At 34.6% G+C, this 24,848-nt stretch overlaps 5 protein-coding genes across 14 annotated transcripts; 3 read left to right on the plus strand and 2 right to left on the minus strand.

Annotated features, from left to right (window-relative positions):
* On the plus strand, positions 1-6,152 carry LOC117604470 (uncharacterized). 2 transcript variants are annotated; one of them, XM_034324558.2, is made up of 5 exons: positions 1-497; positions 720-841; positions 974-1,126; positions 1,195-1,553; positions 1,652-6,152. In XM_034324558.2, exons 2-5 carry the CDS (start codon positions 721-723, stop codon positions 5,162-5,164), a joined length of 4,146 nt encoding a protein of 1,381 aa, XP_034180449.2. In that variant the 5' UTR covers positions 1-497; position 720; the 3' UTR covers positions 5,165-6,152. The 2 variants fall into 2 exon arrangements, with proteins under 2 accessions (XP_034180449.2, XP_076545364.1); XM_076689249.1 differs by lacking the exon at positions 1-497 and adding an exon at positions 512-635.
* Positions 6,137-7,683, minus strand: LOC117604479 (COMM domain-containing protein 3). The gene is made up of 3 exons (XM_034324572.2): positions 7,550-7,683; positions 7,207-7,478; positions 6,137-7,125 (listed from the first exon to the last, which is right to left on the minus strand). Exons 1-3 carry the CDS (start codon positions 7,680-7,682, stop codon positions 6,955-6,957), a joined length of 576 nt encoding a protein of 191 aa, XP_034180463.2. The 5' UTR covers position 7,683; the 3' UTR covers positions 6,137-6,954.
* Positions 7,684-7,820: 137 nt separating this feature from the next.
* On the plus strand, positions 7,821-10,875 carry Dgkepsilon (diacylglycerol kinase epsilon). Of its 7 annotated transcripts, none has more exons than XM_076689252.1 (11): positions 7,821-7,951; positions 8,333-8,542; positions 8,598-8,769; positions 8,904-9,034; positions 9,106-9,253; positions 9,316-9,533; positions 9,596-9,741; positions 9,803-9,971; positions 10,038-10,218; positions 10,355-10,491; positions 10,563-10,875. In XM_076689252.1, the coding sequence occupies exons 1-11, from the start codon at positions 7,946-7,948 to the stop codon at positions 10,689-10,691; spliced, it is 1,647 nt and encodes a 548-aa protein (XP_076545367.1). In that variant the 5' UTR covers positions 7,821-7,945; the 3' UTR covers positions 10,692-10,875. The 7 variants fall into 7 exon arrangements, 6 of the variants coding, with proteins under 6 accessions (XP_076545367.1, XP_076545366.1, XP_076545369.1 ...); XR_013062422.1 differs by having other exon boundaries at positions 7,832-7,947; positions 10,038-10,244; positions 10,563-10,701; XM_076689251.1 differs by having other exon boundaries at positions 7,832-7,947.
* A 445-nt stretch (positions 10,876-11,320) lies between these two features.
* Nox (NADPH oxidase) lies at positions 11,321-17,559 on the minus strand. The gene is made up of 19 exons (XM_034324561.2): positions 17,392-17,559; positions 15,944-16,038; positions 15,736-15,847; positions 15,504-15,601; positions 15,320-15,440; positions 15,008-15,158; positions 14,713-14,923; positions 14,421-14,647; positions 14,059-14,247; positions 13,809-14,002; positions 13,419-13,740; positions 13,194-13,335; positions 12,958-13,100; positions 12,762-12,897; positions 12,472-12,692; positions 12,220-12,395; positions 11,938-12,147; positions 11,666-11,869; positions 11,321-11,541 (listed from the first exon to the last, which is right to left on the minus strand). Exons 1-19 carry the CDS (start codon positions 17,557-17,559, stop codon positions 11,344-11,346), a joined length of 3,318 nt encoding a protein of 1,105 aa, XP_034180452.2. The 3' UTR covers positions 11,321-11,343.
* Positions 17,560-17,809: 250 nt separating this feature from the next.
* Positions 17,810-24,395, plus strand: LOC117604471 (uncharacterized). 3 transcript variants are annotated; one of them, XM_034324560.2, is made up of 12 exons: positions 17,810-17,947; positions 19,131-19,182; positions 19,356-19,527; positions 19,620-19,806; positions 20,342-20,489; positions 20,562-20,672; positions 20,741-21,487; positions 21,561-21,709; positions 21,815-22,597; positions 22,673-23,427; positions 23,495-24,011; positions 24,073-24,395. In XM_034324560.2, exons 4-12 carry the CDS (start codon positions 19,620-19,622, stop codon positions 24,393-24,395), a joined length of 3,720 nt encoding a protein of 1,239 aa, XP_034180451.2. In that variant the 5' UTR covers positions 17,810-17,947; positions 19,131-19,182; positions 19,356-19,527. The 3 variants fall into 3 exon arrangements, with proteins under 3 accessions (XP_034180451.2, XP_034180450.2, XP_076545365.1); XM_034324559.2 differs by having other exon boundaries at positions 17,824-17,947; positions 19,131-19,189; XM_076689250.1 differs by having other exon boundaries at positions 17,824-17,947; positions 19,131-19,527.
* Positions 24,396-24,848: the final 453 nt, after the last annotated feature.

Genomic DNA, 24,848 nt, shown 5'->3' on the forward strand with positions numbered 1-24,848 from the left:
ACCGTTAATCTATTGCAACTTGCAGCTTGTATCATCTATATACATTCTTTAAAATAATCTGCTATGTTAACAAAATTATTTTTTGATTTCTCTGTTGTAAACTTTGTAATATTTCGATCGTTCTGTTGGAAAATATAGTTAAAGAGAAACCTTTGAAGGAAACTCATGTTTTTGGAAATGTCACTGGCAGGATTGTTTATCCACCATTTTGTTTTGCTGTCGTCCTCAGAGTTTTTCCTGGTATCGTGGCCTATTTTACAATGAACTAGATTGACTCGAATTTAAAAAAGAATATCATTGAATCCGACGACGTTTCGTAGTTCGGAAGGATATTGTTTCCAACGAATTTGGATTAGTATTTTTTTTTTTTTTTCGATGAATGTTCTCGTCATGGGGATTTGTGAGATTTCACCTCGAGTTCTGACCCAACTTTCCTGACTTCTTTGATCAAATGGCGATTACTAGATAAAACGTACAATTTTCGCGTCATTCGCCACGTAAGTTTAATATTTTAATCATGATAGTTAGTTAAATTGGTACCAAACATTTTCAGTGCAATGTTTTCAACACCAAATTTCTTTGAGATCATCTGAAAGTATGATTTCAGTTTTTGTTTAATAATCCATTAAAACCATGTAATATTATTAATCCTGTGTATTACTACAACTTCTATTTTAACTAGAATATAAGTGTATCTGATTTTATTTTCTCTACCATAGGATGTCGGGTCAGAGTGGAGGGCATCGCTTACGGTTGTCCAAACTCAATGATCAACTGACGTGCAAACTATGCGGTGGATATTTCATTGATGCCACTACAATTATAGAGTGCTTGCATTCGTGTATGTGTATTCTTTCGTCGCTTCCTTAATCCTTTTGGCTATGGTGAATAAATATATTTTTTCATCATTACAAAAGGGTTGAGCGACGATTCAAGCATTTTCATGTAAGCGGCGATTAATGTCGCACTACAGTTTGCAGGAGCTGTATCGTCAAGTATCTGGAAAACAATAAGTATTGTCCAATATGCGAGGTACAGGTGCACAAAAGTAAACCACTACTTAACATTCGTCCAGACTACACTTTGCAGGACATTGTGTATAAATTGGTACCTGGATGTTATCAAAGTAAGTCCTATAAATTAATTTAAATAATCCACAATTTCAAGGATTAACTACGATATCGGCTGCTTCAGATGAGATGCGATGCAGAAGAGAATTTTACTCCAAACATCCTGAAGCGTGCACTCAAGCAACATCTCCAGAAGCAAGGGGCGAGCCAACCGAATCGCATATATATTCTCCCGATGAATCCCTTAGTTTGTCATTGGAATATTTTAGTCCATCTAAAGATGTTAAAGGAGTACCTGTAAAACCTTTGTTAAGGCGATATCTTCGTTGTCCCGCGGCAGTAACAATTTTTCATCTGCAAAAGCTAATACGCGCTAAGTATGGCTTAACCGATGCACACAGGGTAGATATAATGTATAAGGAGGAACCACTATCCAATAGTTACACATTAATGGATGTAATGTATATTTATCATTGGAGGCGGGTAAACATTCAAAATTTATATACCTATATACATGTACAATTTATTTCAAAAGATCAACAGTTACAATGTTATAAATATTCTTTTTATATTTGTTTCAGAAAGTGCCACTGCATTTAAGTTATAGGATATTCGAATCTTCTCCGAAACGAATAAAACTTTCAGAGGACAATGTCAATTATAAAACATCTTTACTTCATGCTGGAATTGATTCCATCGACTCGAAGGACGAACACTCGCTGAAAAGGGAATGGAAGGAGGTTCAATTAAAAATCTCGGAAACTGGTATAATGAGTATTACGGATATATCGAATCAACAATTTCAAAAAAGTGCAGCAGTCGAAAATTCGATTGCTTCGAAAGTTGAAACAATAAATACTTCGATCACCGAAGATAATAATAGCGGGAACAATTTATTTGAGATTACGAAAAAAAACGAGCAGTCTTCGGATAAACAGATTATAGATGATTGTGATATTTCTTCTAAATTACATGAACTCGACGACAAGAAAAACGTTAATCAAACCGAGGGTAAGAAGATTTCAACAGAGGAAACAGGAATTATGGTAAACTGTAAAAACGAGGAAGAACCAAAAAATCATTCTGATAGTACCAACGTCGATGATAAAACAACTTCACAATTAAAAGAAACCTCGCAATGTGTAGATAGTAGTGAAACTAGAAATAATATCGAGAATGAGGATCAAAAGGATTCCTCGAGAAATAACAATAATATTATAATCGAAGAAAATAAATTAGAAACGTCTAAACAGAATTCAAAGAACGAAGTGAAATTTGTAAATACAGGATCAAAAATAAATGCCCTAAGTGTAAAATTACAGTTTCAACCGAAAATCGAACAATTTAATACTAACAATAACGTGTCCTCGAAGAAAACTGTAAAAGATAAAAAACTTACAGCGCAATCGTCTAAAAAAGCAGATTCAAAAACCAGTGAAAGTACGAAATCTACAGAAGCAAAAAGTTCTGTCGATGCTTCAAAGGCACAGGTTACGACAAATAATTGTGGAGTTGCAATAAATAAATCGGTAGTTCCGTACTCGACAAAAACGACACCGCAAAAAGGAAATTCGGAGTCCCATGAAAGCAGAGATTCCGATTTGTCGATGCATTTAACCAGCACCTCGGTTTGTTCTCAAGCGAACGAAACAGATTCCAATATAAGAAAAGCGCAACAGATCGACCAAGATAAAAAGGAAAATTCCTCGCAGAAAACAAATGGACAAACGAACACAGTTTCCCAAAAATCGTTGTACATGCAAATTGAATCGTTGACAAACGAGAACTTCGCGTCTTCGAATCTTTCTACATCTATGTCTGTAACTGTTGGCAATGGTATAAGTTCAGCCTCCACGTCGACGATAAATCAATCGATGTGTACGTTTCCTTACATGGTTCAAGATTTAGTGAACAGTACGATGTTGAAAAATTCCCTGAAGAATTTAACATCGCCCGGTCAAAAGTTATCTGTATCCACGTCCTCGGAAAATGAAATAGTCACGTGTACGATAGCGGATAACAATGTAACATTTAGTATGCCTTCTGCAAACGTTTCATCTTCGTCGAAAAACAATTATTCAAATTCAGTGATGACCGCTACAAAGGAGTCAGCGTTGAAGGGAAATTTAGAAATAACCGGTACGTATTCGGTACCTCCTTGTCCCGATGCCATTCCAATTTCTTTAATGAAACCAACTGTCCGTAAAAACGAGCTGATAACGAAAGGTCTGAATCTGAATGAAATATGCGCGAAAATCGGAGCGTCCGGTTCGAAGATCGACGACATTTGCGCTAAAATCGGCGAGAATTCGAAGGAAAAGAACAAGATAGAAGTGAGAAGCAAATCTGAGATACCGGATTTGTTGAAAATCGGAAGGAAGAATAGCTCGCAGTCGGTGATGATCGATTCCTCTGGTAAACAACATCCAAATATATCAAGTGTATCAGTTTACGCTCCGAATAGTAACCCAGTTACGGTGGAAAGTAAGAATGTTTATGTAAACGTGAAGGATAGTCTCCGAGCTACATCGTTGGTATCTAGTTCCCCGACAGTAACGTCACACTCTTTACAGAAGGTTCCTTCTTCCGTATCCAAGAAGCTAAGTCAAGCGGTGGGATACAAAACGCTTCGCGATCCTCCTAGATGCTGGAATCCAACGCTTTCCAAGAACAACTACGTGGCGGTTAAAAATCAAAACAAAGAGGCACAGAATCAGTTGCATCAAACGGCACTTTTCGAAAGAAGTAAAACGATTCAATCGAAGCCAGCGAAGATCTTCAAGATGAGAAACATGCCGAGATACTTAGGTAATCCTGCGTCTGGAGTGAAACCAATGTACGGGATCAGCAACGAATGTAAAGATAAAGAGCAATCAGCGATAACACCAACGACCACGACGAGTGCATCGAACGCTTCGAAGAATGGAAATTTAAGTATGATGAAGATAGATCCTAAAACACTGTCTCCGATCGTTTCTACGGTTAATTCACCCATCGTATCGCCACCTCCGTATTCTCCTAGCGCAAGAAGTTACCCGAATCCTCCGTTCTCAAGAGATATTTGTAGAAGTACCGGTTCGCCGATATCTCCGAAAAATTCACCGGTAAATATGCTTTCAACGAGCCCTTTTATACCTTCACCAACGCCGAACATAAATCCACGATTAATATATCCTCATTTTCCACCGCCATTTCCAGATGCCAGCAGGTTTCCAAATCCGTTGATACGTTCACCGATAGGAATTCCATCTCCCAGTGCCTTCCACAGTAGCTTACCACCTTCGATTAATAAGTTGTATCAACGATCCAATTATATCCCTCAAACGACTGGTTTCTCTCCGGTATCGCAACCGCCGACAGTCCAGAGAATACCACCAAGCACTTACTCTTCACCCAAGTCGCCTAAAACTACCTCTTTAACAGCAATGTCGCCCACATCGTACGGTTTGGTCAAGCCAGAAACTCAAACCGTAGGAACGTCACTTGAAACTAATAATCTGATTCTTCCGAAGAGCACGTCACAGGAAGATGTCAGTGCATTTAATTTGTCTAAGACTGGAAGCTTCTGTAACGCGGAAACGGTTAAGACATCGACGGAAGTTGTACGAAATAATTCTAAATCGACCACCCTTTGTTCAACATCGAACGTTGGACAGGGTAAACGTTCACCGACCGTACAAGTTACTTCAAAGACTAAGTTGGATGCTTGTTCGCCGTGTACAGTTGTTCAGGAACAGAATAAAGAACAGCCGGATAAGGAAGCCGCGAAATGCAAAGAAGACAGTTCGTATACTTGTAAAGAACAAAATTTGGAAAAGAAACAGTCCGATGAAAATAGTGATAGTGTAAATAATAAAAAGAAAGAGAAGTTAGTTTTTCAGATTAACGGAGATATCAGCAACGAGGGTAAACAGGATGCATCGGTAGAGAAATTAACGGAACAACAAAAAGAACAAAACGATACGAAAATTGTACCAACTTCGGATAAGACTACCGCGAAACAGCAAATAGACGAATCGAAAAGTGAAGAATGCGAAAGAAACGAGGAACAAGGGAAGAAGTCTGAAAGCCAAGTCAACAAAATGGAAACGTAATTTATGAATTGATAAAGTCATTTAACTTGTATATTTCTGTATATATAACCGAAGCTTTTGGTTATTGTTATATTCTATTGTAGCCAGGAGATTTTATTAAGCTTCAGCTTTTTATATTTCACGATTTTGATAACTTTTTCCGTAATAGTTTTGATCCAAATTTAACAGAATATATAGTATATATATATTGCAATTTTAATTATTACGATTTTTAACTCGCAGACAAATATATTAAGAAAATAATATTGTGATTAATGTATTGCTAATATCAAAATCTTATATTGCGATTAAAAATCGTATTAATTAAAAATATAACACATGCTTGACTCGAATGAATTAAGGAAAGGAAAATAGATATATTTAACGTAAAAACACATCAACACTATACAAAGATTATGTAGGAAAAATGAATCGTAATTATTTATGCAATATTTGACAAGTTTTTATAATTTTATCAGATCTGTTAGTTTACAGTATTTGTAATACTTTTGAACAAATTTCATTGCTTATTTGTTGATGCACCTTCGACAACTGGATATGTAACCAAAGCCTCGAGAATTACTCCAATCTTCCAGATAGTTTTAGCTACACGAGTATATACCTTCTTTATAATCTGCATACCTTCTTTATGAAAAAAAAAATGCAACTATATTAAAATATCCGAGGCCTTATCACAGTAATCGTATATAAATATATATATATATATATATAAATAATATTAAGAAAATTGAGCAAGAGAATATCATTGTTAAATGATTTAGAAAAAGAAAAGGATAAAAAAGTATTACACTGCGAGTGATTTCTCTCTTTCCAGCTTAATTAACATTATCAATGTGTCGTTTTGCACCGAATTACTAAAAACAGCACATATGGATAAGGAATCCACTATTAATTTTGCTAAGTGCCGGAAAGAAAGAAAAAGTTAATATATATATATATATATGAAGAAATTTTTAATAATGGACGATCGTGTTTTTTTTTTTTTTTTTAGATATGTTTACTTGTAAATAGTGTATAATGATTCGAAAAAAAGATCTATATCACGTATTAGATATAAAAAATTATCGATTATTAATGTAATTTAACATGCATATTTTTAGGATTTAAGAACATGTAACGATAGTATTTTTTGTCTAATACGGGAAAGCAATTTTTAGAAAGATGCCTGATTGTAGAGCAAAAAACGACGTATTTTTAATAAGTTATTAGTTGTATGCGCGCGCGACTCTTTTGTATACAAGGTGTACCTGAGTGAGTGAGCGAGTGAAAAAGATAAAAAAACCAATGCGTGTGTATAATTTTTTTGTATAAAGAAAATTTCAGTATATCCCGTTTGAATTGATACAGTTCAAACGAAGTTTTCGAGATTTGTTTTTTTATTTATAGAAACGTTGATCGTCGTTTGTTTGAAAATTTATGTATGTATTTTGCGAATTGTCTATGTATGCGTGCGCATACGCTCTCACACGCGCGCGCGTTATTATTAATACAGTAATAACACTACGTGAAGTAGAGAATGTTCTTTTAACTATAAAAATATAGTTGATTATACTTTACAGAGTCTGTTATTCGTATACAATTTTACCATTACACTTATACGTACAAATTGAATTTATTATTAAATAAGTATTATAATGATTCATTTATACAAGAATACATGTATAATATCATAAGTTGTTAACAATTATTTCTATAGATTGCATAACAGAAAAAAGAAAAGTAAGAAAATTTTCAAATATTGTACATGTCTTGTACCCATATGAAATTAGATCCATAACTTGAATGTATAACTAAACATTAGTCAGTTTTTCTGAGTATCTGATGGCATCCTTAAGTTTGAACACTAGTTCTTGTAACTGTTGTATCGTACACGAAAATGTTACATGATTCATTGTTTCCCCTTCTTTAGTACTAAATCGTACATGATACAGAGGAACACCCAGGGAATTGCATGTGTCCAACTAAAAAGAATTTTTTGTGAATACGAATGAATAAAGCATCTGTGAATGAAACGATCGGTATCCTGTTCACCGGTCGATTACCTTAACGCAATAATCTAAATGCCAGTCTACATCAACAATATGTGGTGGGTTATTGCCTATTGATTCTAATTGACACTGTATCATTGTTTTGTTATTAACGTATCTTTCGCATAATTTTTTAATCCTCTGTTCGTCGCTAGATATTTGACATAGAAAAGTTTTTAAGTTTTCCTCGTCCAAATCATGCCGAGCAGCTTCTATAAACAAACATGCCGCGTCAGCGACAATCTTCTTTGTTAAAATTGGTTTTAAATTTGCTGCTTTGACAGTACCTACAATACAAATATTTCAATTACTTAATCGCTACTTATATCTAATAACTACAAGTTTCAATAATACTCACATCTTATTTCCGCTGGACTTTCAGATATGTAAGAAATAGCTGTATCTAAAATTTGCTGAAAATTATCATCTGTAACAGTATTTGTGTTTAGAATATCGTTAAGTCCATCAATGGTGTTTTTTGACAGCTCCATTATTATTCGTACCACTTACGCTTAAATTTACCTAATGAAATGTTAAATTCCAAGTAAAAATTGTTGATACTTTGACAATGTGGAATTCAAAACAAGTAACAAGGAGAGGTTATCTATCATACGGCATCCATTCATGATCCATTTATGATCCATTCCCGGTCCATTCGGATTTCGTTTGAAAGAGTTATCATCCGTTCTGCACATGCGGAGTGGCTCGGCGTCCCTCTAGGAAAAATAGCAGAGGGGTATGATACCTCGAGCTTATGTTGGTACATATTGTAGGGTCAATAATAAATACCTACCTTCAAATCATAATACCGAATTGCGGCGTTGATAGATGACGAATGAAATTCAAATGATTTGAAATTAAAAAAAGTTATAGAAGCTAATAAATTTAATTCGCTAATTACCATTTTTATTGCGTCTTTCCCAAAAGAAGTAATCAGTATGTTATTGTCATGTTAACTCAATGAATAAAAGTACTTGTATATTTATTTATTATTTCTGTTTAGTCAATTGGGTTGAAATTGTGATTTTAAATATTCAAATATAATAGAATATATTTTATATGTAATTTTCCTTATTTTTATATAATATAACAACTTATCTTTTTGTATTGGATGTTTTTAATGATTTTGATTATTTTCCAGGGAATCATAATCAGTTTGAGAGAAAAAATTATTTGGATAAACATGTTAGAGGAAGGATTTACTACTATTATTCTACACACTTTGTCTACAATGTTATTTTTCTTATTTACAATAAATTTGTTTCGATACCTTATAGGGGAGCCTCGTATTCATATTAGAGATGTTACCAAACAGCACAGTTGGAAATCTATTGGTAGAGGAGAAACAAAGGTATTTGTGAATTACACAAGCAATTGTATAAAAATTACATGAATTTTTTTTACAGTCATATTATTGCAATATTTGTGAAAGTTTGCTATTAAATATTAATGGCTTGATCTGCGATTCATGCGGCGTATGCGCTGATCCTACATGTGTCAAGATTGCGGATAAACAATTAAAGTGTAAAGTTATTACTCTAAGTACAGATAAACCAATGAAACATCATTGGATAAAGGGTATGTTGTATCCTTTATACTACACAAAATACTTGATATCCAAATGTCTATTTTATTTTTTGAATTTTATTTTTTAGAGTTTAAGTTTTAAGAATTATATGAATTATAGCTAATTTCTATTCGTTTCACGCAAGGTAATTTACCTCTGATTGCAATATGTCAAGTATGTAACGAGGAGTGTGACTTGGAACCTGGTTTAACAGATTGGTGGTGTTGCTGGTGTCAAAGATGTGTTCACGACACTTGCAAAGCTAATCTTTCTGAAGTATAAATTATATGTATATATTTTACGCGTCTATGTAATATCTAGTTGTTACGCGGTAATTTTCTTTTCAGATATGTGATTTTGGTAGATTTAAATTAATGGTAATACCGCCGAGCAGTTTGGAAGTGACCAATCTACGAAGTACTGTTAGACGTAAATTACGTATTCGCTCGGTTAAACCACCAAATTGGCCTCATTGGAGACCTCTTATAGTTGTTGGTAAGTTAATATATATTGTAAGATTAACATAAGAATAATAAACTTTAAAATTTTTCTTTTAGCAAATAAAAAGTCTGGAAACAATGATGGGGCGGAAATTTTATCTTTGTTCAGAAGATTGATAAATCCTGCTCAGGTTGTTGATTTATCAGAACGCGATCCGGTCGCTATTCTCGAGTGGTGTCGTTTACTTGGAAAAGTATCGTGTACTATTCTTGTAGCAGGTGGAGATGGAACAATAGCTTGGTTTTTAACTTCTATTCATAAACTCGGATTAGAGGTAAAAAAGATATATTTTTTTTAATTGCATTCATCTAATGTAAATGCTTTTATTTGGAATAGCCAGTTCCATCTGTGGCAGTAATTCCTCTGGGAACAGGAAATGATTTATCAAGAGTATTAGGATGGGGAAAAGAACACGATCCGAACAAGGACCCTGCGGAGATCCTACAGGAATTACAGGCAGCAAAACAAGTGGAGCTAGATAGGTAGTCAAAAAAAATCTGCATTATTATTCAATAAATTAAATTCATTCTAATATTTCATTAGGTGGACTGTGACAGTGAAACCATATGGTGGATTGGGACTGAGAAATTCCCTTCAAACATTCTACATGTACAACTACATAAGTGTAGGGGTTGATGCACAAGTAACGTTAAATTTTCATCGTACAAGAGAAAGCCGTTTCTATTTTTATAGCAGTAGATTGTTCAATAAGGTAATATATCTGATTTGATATATATTTAAAAATACTATAAAAGAATGTATGTCATACTTTTCACAGCTATTGTACTTGTGTTTTGGTACTCAACAAGTAGTGGAAAGAGAATGTAAGGATCTTGATAAAACTATAGAAATATATCTGGATGGGAAGAAAATAGAATTGCCTTCTATTGAAAGTATCGTAATATTAAATATTCCGTCATGGGCTGCTGGTGTTAACCTTTGGAACATAGGATTAGAAGGTATCAGATGTACAGTACCGAGCACGGTAGGCTTCCTCAAGGAAAATTATTGTGTCCTGATCTTCCCCTCTCCCGAATTTAAATTAATATTTTGTGTTATTATTTTGTCTCTAATTCACTTTTTAATATCAAACAGGTCACGAAGAATATGGAGTACAAAGTATTAACGATGGAAAGCTAGAAGTAGTTGCTCTTTACTCTTCCTTTCATATGGCTCAACTTCAGGTAGGGCTTTCTCAGCCTTATCGACTTGGACAAGCGAGTTCCATAAAGGTATTTGAAATTTTATCTAATAAGATTAATCTTTCGAAAAGTACGTTAAGCGAACATTTTATACGATACAGGTAAAATTACTAAAATCTTGTGCTATGCAAATTGATGGTGAACCATGGTTTCAACATCCTTGCGAATTTAACATTACATATTGCAACAAAGCACTTATGTTGATGAATACACTGAACAGGGATACTTAAATTATTTATTACAAGAATTTGATTATGTACATTCCAGTGTTTGGCTTAGGATAAATAAAAATTTGTTATGTTTTATGAATAGAAAGATATTATACTAATATGCCAAGGATGAAAGATAAAAAAATGTTATCTTAGTGACTAAAATATTTAGTGTAATTGTAAGTAAATGGAAAATAATTTATTAATTTATTCTTATTATATCTTTTTGTATTGATGTATGGAAATATATATCGTTACGTACATTGCCTTTATTATTTTATTATTCGAAGGAAAGGATTTTATTAAATATTTTTTGGTAAAAAAATCGACGATTGTATAAAGTGTTTTTAAAATTATTACGTACTTGAAGTTGGTCGAATAATTAATAATAATTATCCAAAAACCATTTTCAAAGTTTGCAGGACACATGTTAATAAATTTTCTAGTTATGACAGAACGACAAATAAATTTTCTTCTTATATTAATAACAGTTTGGTTGATGCATGAAACATCTCGAATCATGAACAATATGAAGTGAATTTCTTGTACTTGAAGAAGCTTTTAATATTAAAAATTTCTTAAATATTAAATACTAACGTATCGTAAAATCAATGGAGCTATAATAAATATATCTCGCTAAGATAAAAAAATAACAAGGTAAGACAATAGAAACTCAGAAAGATTCTTTCTTAAATTTAAAACCAAATTGATCACATTTGTAACGTAAAATTTTTGCTAGTTGCGGTGGACCACAATAGAACACCGTCACCTTCCCTCTTTTCCTGTCTTGGAGCTGTTTGAACACCTTATCCCAATTTGGTCGTCCAGCGTTTGTTCTTGTTTTCAAGCCTGTTATAAGATCTCGTTTTTCCTGAGAACACAATCAATCGTTTAAGGTAAAGCCTACATGTTTATTATTAGATACTTGATATGATTTTCTTTCATTTAATTAGCATTATTTTTAATATGAATTAATTTTCCTTAAAAGCGCATACCATTTGATGAACCAAGTCCATAGCTAGTTGCAAACTGACTGCTTTCATATCATGTTTTTGAAGAGCACTGGTGATGTACATGTGCATCTCTAGGAAACGTTCCATGGTATCGCCAAGTTCAGCTTGCTCCATTTCTAATTGAGATAGCAAGTTCACAAACCATTCGAACGATCTCTGATCTCTATTGATCCAGAAAAAGTCCACCTATAAAAAGATTCAGTTAAATTTCAATAAGAGAAGATGGAAAGGCACAATAATTAAATGATATTCGCCTTTCGAAGATGCATCACAGTAGGAGGGATTTCACTGGCCCAAGAAAATTTGCATTTTGGACAACTGTGCCTGGCTTTCCAGTAACGATGCATAATGGATTGCAATATAGATGCAAAAGGCGTCACTCCGATTCCTGTTGCAATTAAAACCGCGTGTTGCGCTTGGAATATGTGGCTGGAGGGTGCTCCATATGGACCATCCAAGAAAATCTAAACAATGATCAGTTGAATTATGCAGAAGATTAAATTAAAAAATGTAATGAAAGACATTAGTATTTCTACCTCCAATGGTTTTCCTATGGCATAATTAGAGTCTACCTCGGAAGAGCTATCATTCGTGTTTCTTTTTGAGAATTCTTCAAACTTTGTGCGAAATTTCCCTTCCTCTGCTGCCACTTGCATAGCGATTATATTGGATGACAATCTATTGCATTCGTTTGTACTTGTTTGTGACACAGCTATTTGACGGAAGTTTATTATATTAACGTATGTAGAACTTTTAAGTCCCTGGTTCACTGTGCATCATGTACTCACCATTTTTATCCGCAGGTGTTCCCACTTCATAATCGTAATTTTCCAAACTCGGAGTTTTGAAAGCAATTATCGTGGGCTTGGTTCTCATGTATCGAAAGCTTCGCGCCAACCCTTTGTTCTGTGGACTGGAATAAGCTTGATCCGAAGATTTCATACGGGCATATCGTATTTGACGTTCGTCGAAGCTTCTTTCTGATTCGGATCTCATATAATCACGAAGTCTGCCAGATTGAAAAAGATTATTGATACTGAAAATATGTAGCACGTTTCAGAAAATGCAAACTTCTTACGCTATCAATCTTTCCTTCTTCATGCTTCCTGTTTGCATGTCTGGTACCGAGACGGACTTTTCTAAAGGTAATTTGGAACCGACTATTAAACGATGAAGCCTCGGTTCTCCTGAACGTTTCTCTATATCTGTGGCACCTGCAAAACAGAAGAAAGTCTGTGAAATTTAACTACAACTAATTTATTGAGATAAATTACCAATTGCTGAGTGCGGTGATTGGATTATCTTCTCATTGTCCGAGGCGAAAATAGGATTGTCGAAACAGCGACGATTTCCTGTTAACGAGTTAGCTGAAACCACTTTTTTATTCGAGCTCAGACTTTGTTTTTCGCTGAAAAATCTGTATAGAAGAAGAACATCATGAATCTTTAAAGTATGACTGAGGAAAGAGACTAATTAAACTTAAAAATGATATTTAAATGTGAATGCTTACACCTTATCAGAGCTATTAGAATTACTACATCCTTCGATTGGAAACATGTTCTCTCGTTGAAGTTTTATTTGTTCTCTCTCAAAATATGAGTAGAGACTGTTGGTCCATTCTCCTACTGCTCGAATATGAAGCCATATGTAATCTGAAAAAAGAAGAGATGTTTTGAGTGGAGCTGGCCATTGGAAGTTTCAGGCCTAATTAATTAAATTTATTAAAATCCCAGACCTGCATGTTCTGGAGCACTGCTGATGGTGAAAGGATGCCATTCGTAACGAGCTATCACAGGGATATTTACAAACACGTAATCACCCGGATGAAAGTCGAAATGAGGAGGTCTTTTAATTACCAGATGGGTCACTTTCGACGGTAGCAAAAGACCTGAGCTTATGTATGTTTTTCCAAGTTCAGAACGCGACCAGGCAATTCTTTGGGTTCTTTCCAAAAGGTATATGGTACCTGGTCCCACGAACCATTTCCAGAAATTTGGTCCGTGTAATATCAGCAACACCCAGAATGGTATATACAGAAGGTGTGACCAGTAAAATATCTATAAAGTATCAGAGAAATGGATTAATATATTAATTCAAAGTGTGAATGTTATAGAGTCGTTTTCACCTCGAAACATCCTCCTCGACGAACGAATCTCATCGAGCATATCGTCATTATGGCAAGAATAAAAACGAGAATTACTCCAGTTGGATTTGCATAGCCATTCACCAGACCGAACATGCCTGGATGATCAGTCAACAACCATTCGGACATGGTATAATTATCATGATTAAGAATATCATCGTGTATCACTACCGTACCTGAAAAGATTCTAAGATACACTTGAATTCTTTTATTTCAAAATTGAGCAGCATACCAAAATTCAGAAGATGCATCAAAGTGTGTACTGCGCTGAAAACACCGATTAGAACTCCAGTCATCTTATGAAGATAAATATGTTGATCCAAAGGCAGTACAGAATTGAATCCATGGGTTCTTAAGAAGGTAATGCATTGTCGTAACATAAGAACCAAGATGAAGCTGCAGTTGAAATTTAAACACTGTCCTGCATTAAAAGGTTTATTATGATTTTAGTTTTTAATACCTAAAATTATTTAGAAATTTAACTACACTTCAACCAGGATATTTTAATTTCTTTTATTATAGAGAATTCATAGTTCTAATAGTGTATATCTTTTTTAGATATTACAGAAGTTGAATACCCAACGTTCAACTTACCACAGGCTCGAGCAAACATGATATAGCCATTGGATCGTCGATATTGGTAAAGTCTCGACGCGAATAAAGCTATATTGATGGAGATGAAGATTGAAATAAATGCAATATAGACGTAATTATTCTTCATATACGGTTTTGTTAATTGATACGGTCGTAACGATGCAAATAACTCCAAGCCTGTCTTCTTCTTCGATTTTGGTTTCGGTGGCACTAACCATCGGTCGATACTGCAATTTAAATTCTCTTTTAATGGTTTTCTTCATATATAATTTGAAGATGATAGTTCATGTACCTGATGGATAGATTTTCTAACAAGCCTTTATGTTTTTCTAATTGATTTTTCAGAGCTTCAAACGTGATGGCTCCTCTGTTAGCTTGATCAGCATCTTCAAATAATGCTACAGTTAATTCTTCAATTTGTTCTTCGCTGAATTGAATTCCATTCTCTTCCATACATGCTCTCATTACGTGTTCCAGTTCACGAAGTTGTATTAATCCATCACCTTTTTAGAAAATAATACATTTTTTATGAGGACTTCTATGAGTAACCATTCATTTCTAATTTTTTTTTTCACATTCCTTCGTACCATCAATATCATAAACTTTGAAAAGGAATTTGATTTTGTCATCAGGACTCTTTCCCGCAAATTGATTCATCGCGTCGAGAAATTCCTGTAAGGATATGGTTCCGGAATTGTCCTTGTCGAATATTTGGAACACTCTGTCAGTGAAGAATGGCTGAAAATGTAAGTAAGTGTGTCAGTTAAACAATTAATCGTCTTCTATCATTTTTCTTTTCTTTTTTTCAGATCAAATATTAAGAAGAAAGTAAATTGAATAAAAATTGAAAATGTTAAACTGCAAATTCCAAATGAAGAATACTTATGCCTCCTGCCTACGTTCTTCGAAGTGACGATTTTGTTAAATTCTTCGCGCCTTATTTCTTTCTCATTGCCCACTGTCTGTTTGAAAATCTTTTCCAGCCATTCTAAACTTTGCTTATCGAAACCAGCTCGTGGCCTTTAACATTTGAATGATATATTATTTAGGAAGATTTGCAATTGAAAAATAAAAAATAAATACCTTGCATCGCTGATGCTGGAAATAAATTCCATTATCTGAGAGGATGTCACGTATCCTACATTTTCTTCATCAATTAGTCGGTACAATTTATCAACGATCTGTAACATAGGGATCCTAACGAAGAAGAGGTCGAGTACAAAATTCATAATTTTGTACGATTTCGCGTGATCGATCGTCAACGCTTGGTGTATCATAGAAAAATTTGTAGAGTATTGAAACATTAAAAGCTTACCTCTTTAGTTGAGAATATTTGTTGAAATTTCATTAGGCTTATCGGATTGTCATCGCATAAGCTAAACGCAACGCTTTCTATGTGGCTAATGAAATCAATGTGCTTTTCATTCCTACAAAAATACCATATACAAACTCTGTGGCTTGTTAAAGTGTAAGTTCAATAATATATTTATATTTACAGTAAAATTAAATGTAGTAAATCTTACGTAAATCTTCCTTTCAGAAATTCGATCCATTCATCTTGGGTCAATAACATATCCTGATTCCGGTCGAAAAGCGAGAATAATTTTCCCAACAACGTCTGAAATTTATTTTTTGATTTACAATTTATTTTTTTTTTCTAGTGGTAAACTTTAGCCAGAAACATATGTGTAAGGTGGTAAAAAAAGATTTGCAAATTCACGATTGTTATCTTATACATGTGTTACAGACTAACAATAAGTTTAAAGTAAAATCATTATTTCATACTTTTTCAAAATGACCTAAACTGCTTTAGGTAAAATACTATGCATATTTTGCCTGTAACATATGCACATAAAAAACATAATTTTCTAAACAGTTTGGAGTTAAATAGTGCAATGTAAACGTTAGTTTATTTTAGCAACAGATGATTTATAGTTCCATTTCAGAATCTCCTGTTTGTAGCATGTTTCTATAAATAGAAAGTTAATTGTCTTTTCTCTTTACTGTTGACACTTGGTACATTTTTTGCCTGTAACAGATGTGTCCTCAGTAAATGGAAGGTTTCATTTTAAGGTTTTTAATATAAACTGAAGAACAGATGATCTGCAGATTGCTGTACCACATGGTTTCTCATAACAAACATGCAAATTTGGAACATGTCGGTGTGTATGGTATCCCGAGCTGTTTTTATTCATAAAATAATTATCCATAAATATTTTTATCAAATTTTTATTTTTTAAGGAAAAAAAGTCCATTTCTGTGAAACGAAGCTCTCGACCACGTAGATCTACCCTCTTAGCCATATGAAATTTTCTAGCTACAGTAATCAACGGTGGACTATGGTAACTATCCCTTAGGAATAAACGTAACAATCACGGTGATGTGTCAATAATCATGAATAATGTAATGATTAGGTGGATTCTGGGCTAAAATGGCCACGACCAACTATCAAATACGCCCGAGGCGTGAAGGCTTGTTTGACCCGAGGCGATCGGCCACCTTGATCGAAATCTTTGGCCCTCGATCGAGAGATCCCGTTGCCATTTTCTTTTCATCCCGTATTATGTTGTCTCCGTTGGGTATCCTTTTCCCTTGAGCGAACAGATTCCACGCTGTTAAGTCATTCTTTGCATCTCTTACCTTGCTGTGTATTTACTTTTAATGGAAACGCGACCTTGACTTATTTCTTATCCTTCAGTTTTTTTTTGTTTTTTTTTTTCAAATTTCTTGGAAATAGCATCAGTATACTATTGGAATTATTAAATAATATTTTGTATTGAAAAGCTTAAGTTTATGGACTAAAGATGACTCGGTATTAATCTGTTGTGTAAGAGGAGGAATCACCTACTGTTTGTCTTTAGTTTTGGAAGGATTTTGAGAAAAATGAAGGGGAGACAAGGGAAAACTACGTTGTATTAAAAGAAAATCACCCTCAGTAGTTAAAAAATTCAATTTAATTTTCTTTACTCACTTGATCTAATAAAAGTTGCCTGAACGTCTCTCTATTATAACGAGCCACTCCATTCACCCCAATGATATGAGAACATTCTTCCAAAATTCGGATTCTTCTTCTATCCACCAAATATTCGTCTTCCACACGAATAACTTCATCTTCCATGTTTCCAGTCACTGTCTTCATTAAGGCAGCAATCAATTTCTCACTTCCAAACAAATTTAATCACTGTACACATCAATGTTTATTTACTGTTGCTACTGAGCTATTCCAAAATGAAATTTAAATTCTCCCAAGTCGCATCATTTCAATCCTCAAACATCAATTAAAATGAAAATGAAATTTAAATTCTCACAAGATCCTTCCACTAAATATTCAAAATTTTCGAATAATTAACACTTCATTAAGATTTGTATAGCTTTGTTTGAAGAAATATTATTATTATTTCAGATGAAAGGAGATAGTGTCGTTCAGAATTAACCAGAGAAGTGGATCGAGCGAGAGTCGGTATATAACTAACGAAAATCATCGATTCGAATCATGAGACCCGCTTGTCTTCAGTTAATCTATTCCGGTAAGAATTTTCAGAAGTACGACGTGCCAAGGAGAGGGATGCCTTTCGATTTCAATAAAGATCTGCCGTTCGAACCGGGATACGGACAGATGTACATACAAACAGACAACCTTTCACTTCTTCATGAGTCATTGGTTTCTTTTTTTAATTTTATTTTTCGTCCCTTTCATTTCTTTTCCATTCGACAACTGCCTTCTTCTTTTTCGTACTGTTTAATGTGCTCCCTTTTCTTCATTCGAAAGGTACCTACCTTAAATCAAGGTTTCTACCTACAATTAAAAAAAAAAAAAGAAAACAGCAGAAGAAAATATTGTAACAGTGGCTACGTTTTGTATTATTAAAATAAAATTACTTTTAGGAACTTCCAGATGAAAGAACATAAGATTTATTAAAAGACATAAAAATGGAGATATTTAAAAAGTTCGGCGATTTCAGATACGAAACTTGATTTTCAGGTTTCGATATATTAACTAGAAATTTCTCTTCTATCCATGTATTACAGTTATTAGCAGATACACAGTTAGAATGTTTAGAAACAGGAATCGTTTAAACGATCAGAATTTATTTTACAATATTTAAACAATTTTGTATTCAGAATGAGCTATGCAAGAATTTCATAGGAAAAAATTTTGTCGGAATTATGTATCTTGCTATATACCAATCGAAGCGTATTTTAATCCTCTACAAAAAAGTATTAAGGTACTTGGGTCGGAAATTGATCGGTTCGAAAGATATCTTAGGGAGAGACAGGGAGAGCCTGATGGTCTCTCCCTAAGATATCTTTTGAACCGATGAATTTTCCACCCAGGTACTATAATACTTTCTTATAGAGAATAAAAATACGCTTCGTTTGATGTATAACAAAGCACAATTCCTTAAAAAAAAAAAAAAAAGTTGACCTTGAAGTCTTTGGTACCCTTCCACTTCCGGTACCGAGAAACGCATTACTTGGTGCTCCATTTCATTTCTCTTAATGACATCTTTTTCTATTTTACTCTAGACTGGGAACAGTCTGAGTTTCTCCCTAAGATATCTTTTAATCTTATAATGGTAGACAGTTTGAAAGTAGTCAGAATTTAATAAACATCTAAATGTAACATATTATGCAAGCTAGAGTCACTGTGACAATTTTTCTTCTTAAAACTACGTGAAAGTCATTTACACAAGACTACTTGTTTTGCAGGTAACATTTACCAGGGCATAAATCCGGTGGAACAGGAAATTAGTACTATTAGGTACCAGGTACGATGATAATAAGAAGAAAAGAGTTTTTGGAATTAAAGTACAATGATGGAAATTGGGAAATTGTCAAATGAAATAATTTTATTTTATGTTTCAGATATATAAATATTTTATTTACGCAGCCACGGTCGTGATTTTAAATAAAATAAATTATTTACTGTTTTAGTTAGTATCGGAATTTCCCTCTTTGGTCGCCGCTTCGATCCATAGAGCCGGATGCGCGTGCGCTTTCAATTCTTCCGGTTCTACACCTGCGCCCTTTCAGTATCATTCACCTTCACCTCCTGTTTCGTACTTGCTCGTTGTTCTTCTCTAATCAGATTTTATTCTCTAATCAGGTATAAGCTTTTGTAAAAATTTAATCCAAATCGGGGGTGACCATTTTTCGGAAGTCCATCCGAAGATAATACACCGCAATTTTTCATTGCAGATGTTGTCAAGCAACTTTGAATATGTTTGCATGAAAATTTTCCTCGTTCTCTCTACATTAACCGTGAAAAATTGCTACAGTGTGCCATGTACATTCAACACGATGTGCATGTGTTGGGTACAGGACAACGAAGATTTTACAAAAATGGACATCTCTTGTATGGGAATACCATTTGCCAAGTTTCCAGGTATATATGGTCATACAACAACAACATGCAGGGTGTCCCTTGTGACTGGGTTGTAGCTCTAAAAAGGTATAAGATAGAAGAAAAAATGAAATGGTGTCGAATGAAGCACCATGTGATGCGTGTGTCGGCACCGGAAGTGGAGGGGTACCAAAGACTTCAAGGTCAACTTTTTTTTTTTTTAAAGGAATTGTACTTTGTTATATATCAATCGAAGCGTATTTTTATTCTCTCTAAGAAAGTATTATAGTACTTGGGTGAAAAATTCATCGGTTCAAAAGATATCTTAGGGAGAGACCATCAGGCTCTCCCTGTCTCTCCCTAAGATATCTTTCGAACCGATGAATTTTTCACCCAAGTACTATAGTACTTTCTTATAGAGAATAAAAATACGCTTCGATTGGTATATAGCAAGATACAAAATTCCGATAAAATTTTTTCAAATTAAATTCCATATTTTTATTTTCAAGGGATACCATGTATGTACCTTTTTATAAAACTTAGTATAGTTCTTTAAAAATCATTACTATTTTTGCAGACGTTTCTGTAAATTATGTGGCACAATTGGATGTTGTTGGTAGTGGATTGCAAGCAATAGACAATGATGCGCTTACAAGTTCGGTTGGGGTTGAAGCTTTAGGGTTAATGAGCAATAGACTATCTAACATTGGCGACAAATCATTTTCGTAAGTCGGGCTTCAAAGGTTTCCTCGCTTTTCAGCTAATGCAACATTTGTACCTATTTATTCTGTGATTAGGCGAATTGCAGATAGCTTACGTACGTTGGATCTCAGTTACAATGCGTTGGAGGATGTACCTTTGAAGGTTTTACGAGATTTGAAGAAATTGAACTGGCTAAACATGCATAGGTAATTAAAAAGAAAATAATAATGATTTCTGAATGACAAAACTAAGGGAAGAAAACTTCATTTTTCAGTAACCACCTAACAACGTTGGATGGTGACTGGGGCCACACAAAAGACACCCTAACGAACGCGTTCTTCGGTGACAATTCAATTATTGAAATACCAAAAGTATTTTCTACATTCGAATCATTAGTCTGGTTGAATCTCGACAACAATAATATTGAAGAGATATCAGAAGACAGTCTACCTCCCAACATGTACACACTTAGCTTGAACAGTAATCTTCTGAAATCCTTTCCATCGTCGTTAAAAACATTAAAATACCTAACATGGTTATATCTAAGAGGCAATGACTTCAAGAATCTCGAGTTGCCTGATTTTCAAAGCTCGAATTTGGAACTGGTGGACGTGAGTGAAAATTGCATCGAATGGATCAGCACATCTGTTCCAAATAATAGAACCTTGAAGATCAAGGAATTCAATTTGGATAGCAATAAATTATCCACCTTACCGGCTGGGATTTTTGATCGTATAGAAACGAGGAGGATCCATTTATCTTCGAATTCCATTAAGAATATCGACGATGAAGCATTTCGTGGATTGGAGGACGTTTTGGAGTACTTGAATTTGGAGACTAATGACCTTCCAAGCGTTCCTGGAGCGGTCAGTCGTTTAAGAAAATTGTCATATTTGTATTTGGCTAGTAATGACATTAAGAATATTTCTGGAGAGGCGTTTCAAGATTTTGCTGAAAATTTGAGAGCACTTTCACTCGCTACGAATAGCTTGGATGCAGTTCCAGTTGCAGCTTTATCCAAGTAGGTTTCATTTCTTTTTATTCTTTAAATATCTTAGGTATTGCTTAATTATATTGAACATTTTTCGAAATAGATGCCAGAGGCTATTGCATCTGAACCTCGGTTACAATAAGATCTCTCACATTCAGCCGGGTGATTTCGAGTGGGCAGAGGACCTTGAGATTCTATTGCTTAGGAACAACATTTTAACAAAATTGAAAGGGGAGACCTTCAAAGGAGCAAGTAAGCTCCTTTATCTGTCGATAATTGTGCTTTGAATAACATTCTATCTGGCACTTTCTTTAGAGAGTTTATTGTTACTAGAATAATTTGAAATATCGTTTGCAGGTAAGCTAAAAGAGCTCAGTTTATCGTTTAACCACCTAACAGAGCTGGATGACGATTGTTTCGTGGGTATCGAGGAAAGCCTGGACATTTTGGAGCTGAGTTTCGCATTCGCCACTGATATTTTCCCTCAACGAGCCCTCAGACCTCTTTCAAACTTACTATGGCTGGTCCTAGACAACAATAACTTCCAAACGATCGAAGCAACCGCGTTTTATTCTTTCCAGAAACTACGATACATCAATTTGGAATCGAATCGTCTTCATTATCTACCGGAAAGAATATTTCTATCCGGCGTTCATCCGGAATTGAAGGACGTAAAGCTTGGTTACAATTTCCTCGAAGCGATTCCAGACTTTAGTTTTCATAATCTGACTGAACTGAGGTCTCTGGATTTGACTGGAAATAGAATAAAGCTTCTTACCTCTTGTTCCATTATGGATTGTCCACAATTAGTGACCATATCGTTAGCTTACAACAGAATCACTAAAATGGAGAAGAACGCCCTTTACGGTTTACCGAGTTTACATTTTCTTCATATGGAGTTCAATAAATTGACCGTCCTCGACTTGGATGCCATCGCTGAAATTGGTGGGCCAGATTTTGTTCTCAATGTATCTTACAACGCTATTTCTTTGATAAGCTCTACCGGTTCGACGAATAATTTGACCAGCTTGGACCTGAGCTTTAATAATATCAGTCATTTGCCTGCTGACACGTTTTATGGGACACCAAACTTGAAGAGTTTGGATTTGGAGAGCAATTTTATCGTTGTTCTTGAACCCGGTAGATTCTACAATTTCTTTTTCACTAAAATGAAATGTAAAATAAATTAATAACGTTTCTATTAAAATCTTTCAGGTACGTTTGCTCTGAAATATCTGGAAACATTGAACCTCCGCGACAATAAGGTAGAAAGTCTAAGAAAGCAATCGTTCCATGGTTTGGAGTCATTGCAACAATTAGATTTAAGTGGAAATCAGCTGAGTCAATTATCCACGAAGCAATTTCGCAATCTAAAGAATCTAAGAATCTTGAATTTATCAAGGAACAAGATCAGATCATTGCCTAAAGACGTTTTCGAGGGAACGAAACTGGAGATTCTTGATTTGAGCAGCAATAAATTCACCGTGGTACCCTCGCTATCTTTTCTGGAACTTGGGTACACTCTGAGGGATCTCAATTTGGCAGACAATTTCGTGGATCATTTAGATTCCACCGCTTTTCCAACTTCTCAATTAGTATCATTGAATTTGGCTCATAATAGACTAACTATACTACCGGACAACTCGTTTGTCTCATTAGGAAAGCTTCTAAGTTTGAATGTATCTCAAAATGTCCTTCAGGCGAATTTTAAAGAGCTCTTCCATTACTTACCTGGCTTGAGACAATTATACTTGGCCAGTTGTGGTCTCAAAGATATTCCTCTTCTACCGTTGACCAATTTAAACGTTTTGGATCTGTCGTTTAATTATGTTGATTCGACGTCTGATAAGGAGTTTCAGTATCTAAAAGGGTTAAAGATTCTTTTGTTACTTAATAACTCGTTGACTTCTATGCCAAATGTTAAATTGAATCTGTTGAAGGAACTTGATGTATCCGGAAATCCAATAGAGGTGAGTTTATCTTCATTAAAAATTTTAATTTCAATAATTGAAGCTTCTACACGAGCTTTTTATCTAGGAATTAACAAAAGAAAGTTTCCTGAGCTACCCAAGGCTAGAAAAACTGAACCTGAGGAATCTAGATAAAATAAGGTCCGTGAACAAAGACTGCCTTCGAGTCTTAAAATACCTGAAGCATCTTCGAATTCAAACTTGGCCCGAAGCTGATGGTTTTCACCTTCGTTTCCTGTTAACCGGATTGCCATTGAGAACCGTAGAGATTCAAGTGACAGAACATTTATTGAAACATCAGATACAAAATGTCTTTTCTAAACAGTTGAGAGAGTTGACGATTTCTGGAAATGATCTGGAAATGATCTCCTCGGAAGCATTCTCCACTATCGAAGGTGGTGAATTGATATTGAGAATCAAGGACACTCGAGTAAGAAGATTGCAATCTGATATTTTTCTCTCTTTAACCAAAAGATTGTCACAATTGACTTTGGATTTGAGGAACAATCACATTAACGAGCTTAGTCCTTCTGTCATTTATGGGAATCTTTCGTGGGAAAGCGTTGGGACCAATATGGTTGCTGGTAGGTGAAAATCTTTTTTACAAAGTTTAGGAAATGTAAAAAAAATGTATGGATGTTTCAGGAGGATTGCAAGTGTCTGGAAATCCGTTGGAATGCGATTGTGAAATAGCATGGCTCAGTTTGTGGTTGAGAAGATGGCTACGCGAATCCAGGCAAATTCATACAGCATCTCAGTCGGATGCTAGACAATTGAGAACAATAGCTGGGAGAGCTGTTTGCACGGAGACCACTCCGTCTCATTCGTCTGACAAAGTTTTGTTAACTCTAGGAACTCCTCACACTGCCTGCCAGGCTTCCGCCCTTAGCTCTGGCAATTATGAGAGATTAGCTACCACCTGGTTGGCCTTAGTAGATATTATTCTTCTAACTATTGTTGCATATTGAATTCCTCACTTGAAGTCACTCTACTGGCTCTTTATTTGAATAACTGAGACATTACTTCAAACAGGGATTGAAAATTAACATAGGAAAGTAGAATTTCATTGAAGTTATTAAGGCATCTACTAAAATTTTATAAAGACTTAAAATGAAGGAAAGGATTGGAATCATTGGAATGTTTAAAGGGAAGGAATTTTGAGATCTTGAAGGTGGTATACCCCTCTTAAAACTATACCTACTACCGTGAATAATGGGAAATAAAAAGGAGGTACCATTAGACATTGTATTTTTACTTTATAATTAATCTTATTAGATTAAAAGAGAACAGTGAAAGACAGGGATGAATTTCCAAGAAAATATAAGAACAAGAAGTACGAACGATAAATCATGATTTTTTATGTAAAGTTACAAAGTAAAACGAAGAACTACTAGTTAATCGTACGCAGAATATTCTTTCCC

Source organism: Osmia lignaria, chromosome 7 (assembly GCF_051020975.1).
Source record: "Osmia lignaria lignaria isolate PbOS001 chromosome 7, iyOsmLign1, whole genome shotgun sequence".
Lineage (NCBI taxonomy): Eukaryota > Metazoa > Arthropoda > Insecta > Hymenoptera > Megachilidae > Osmia > Osmia lignaria.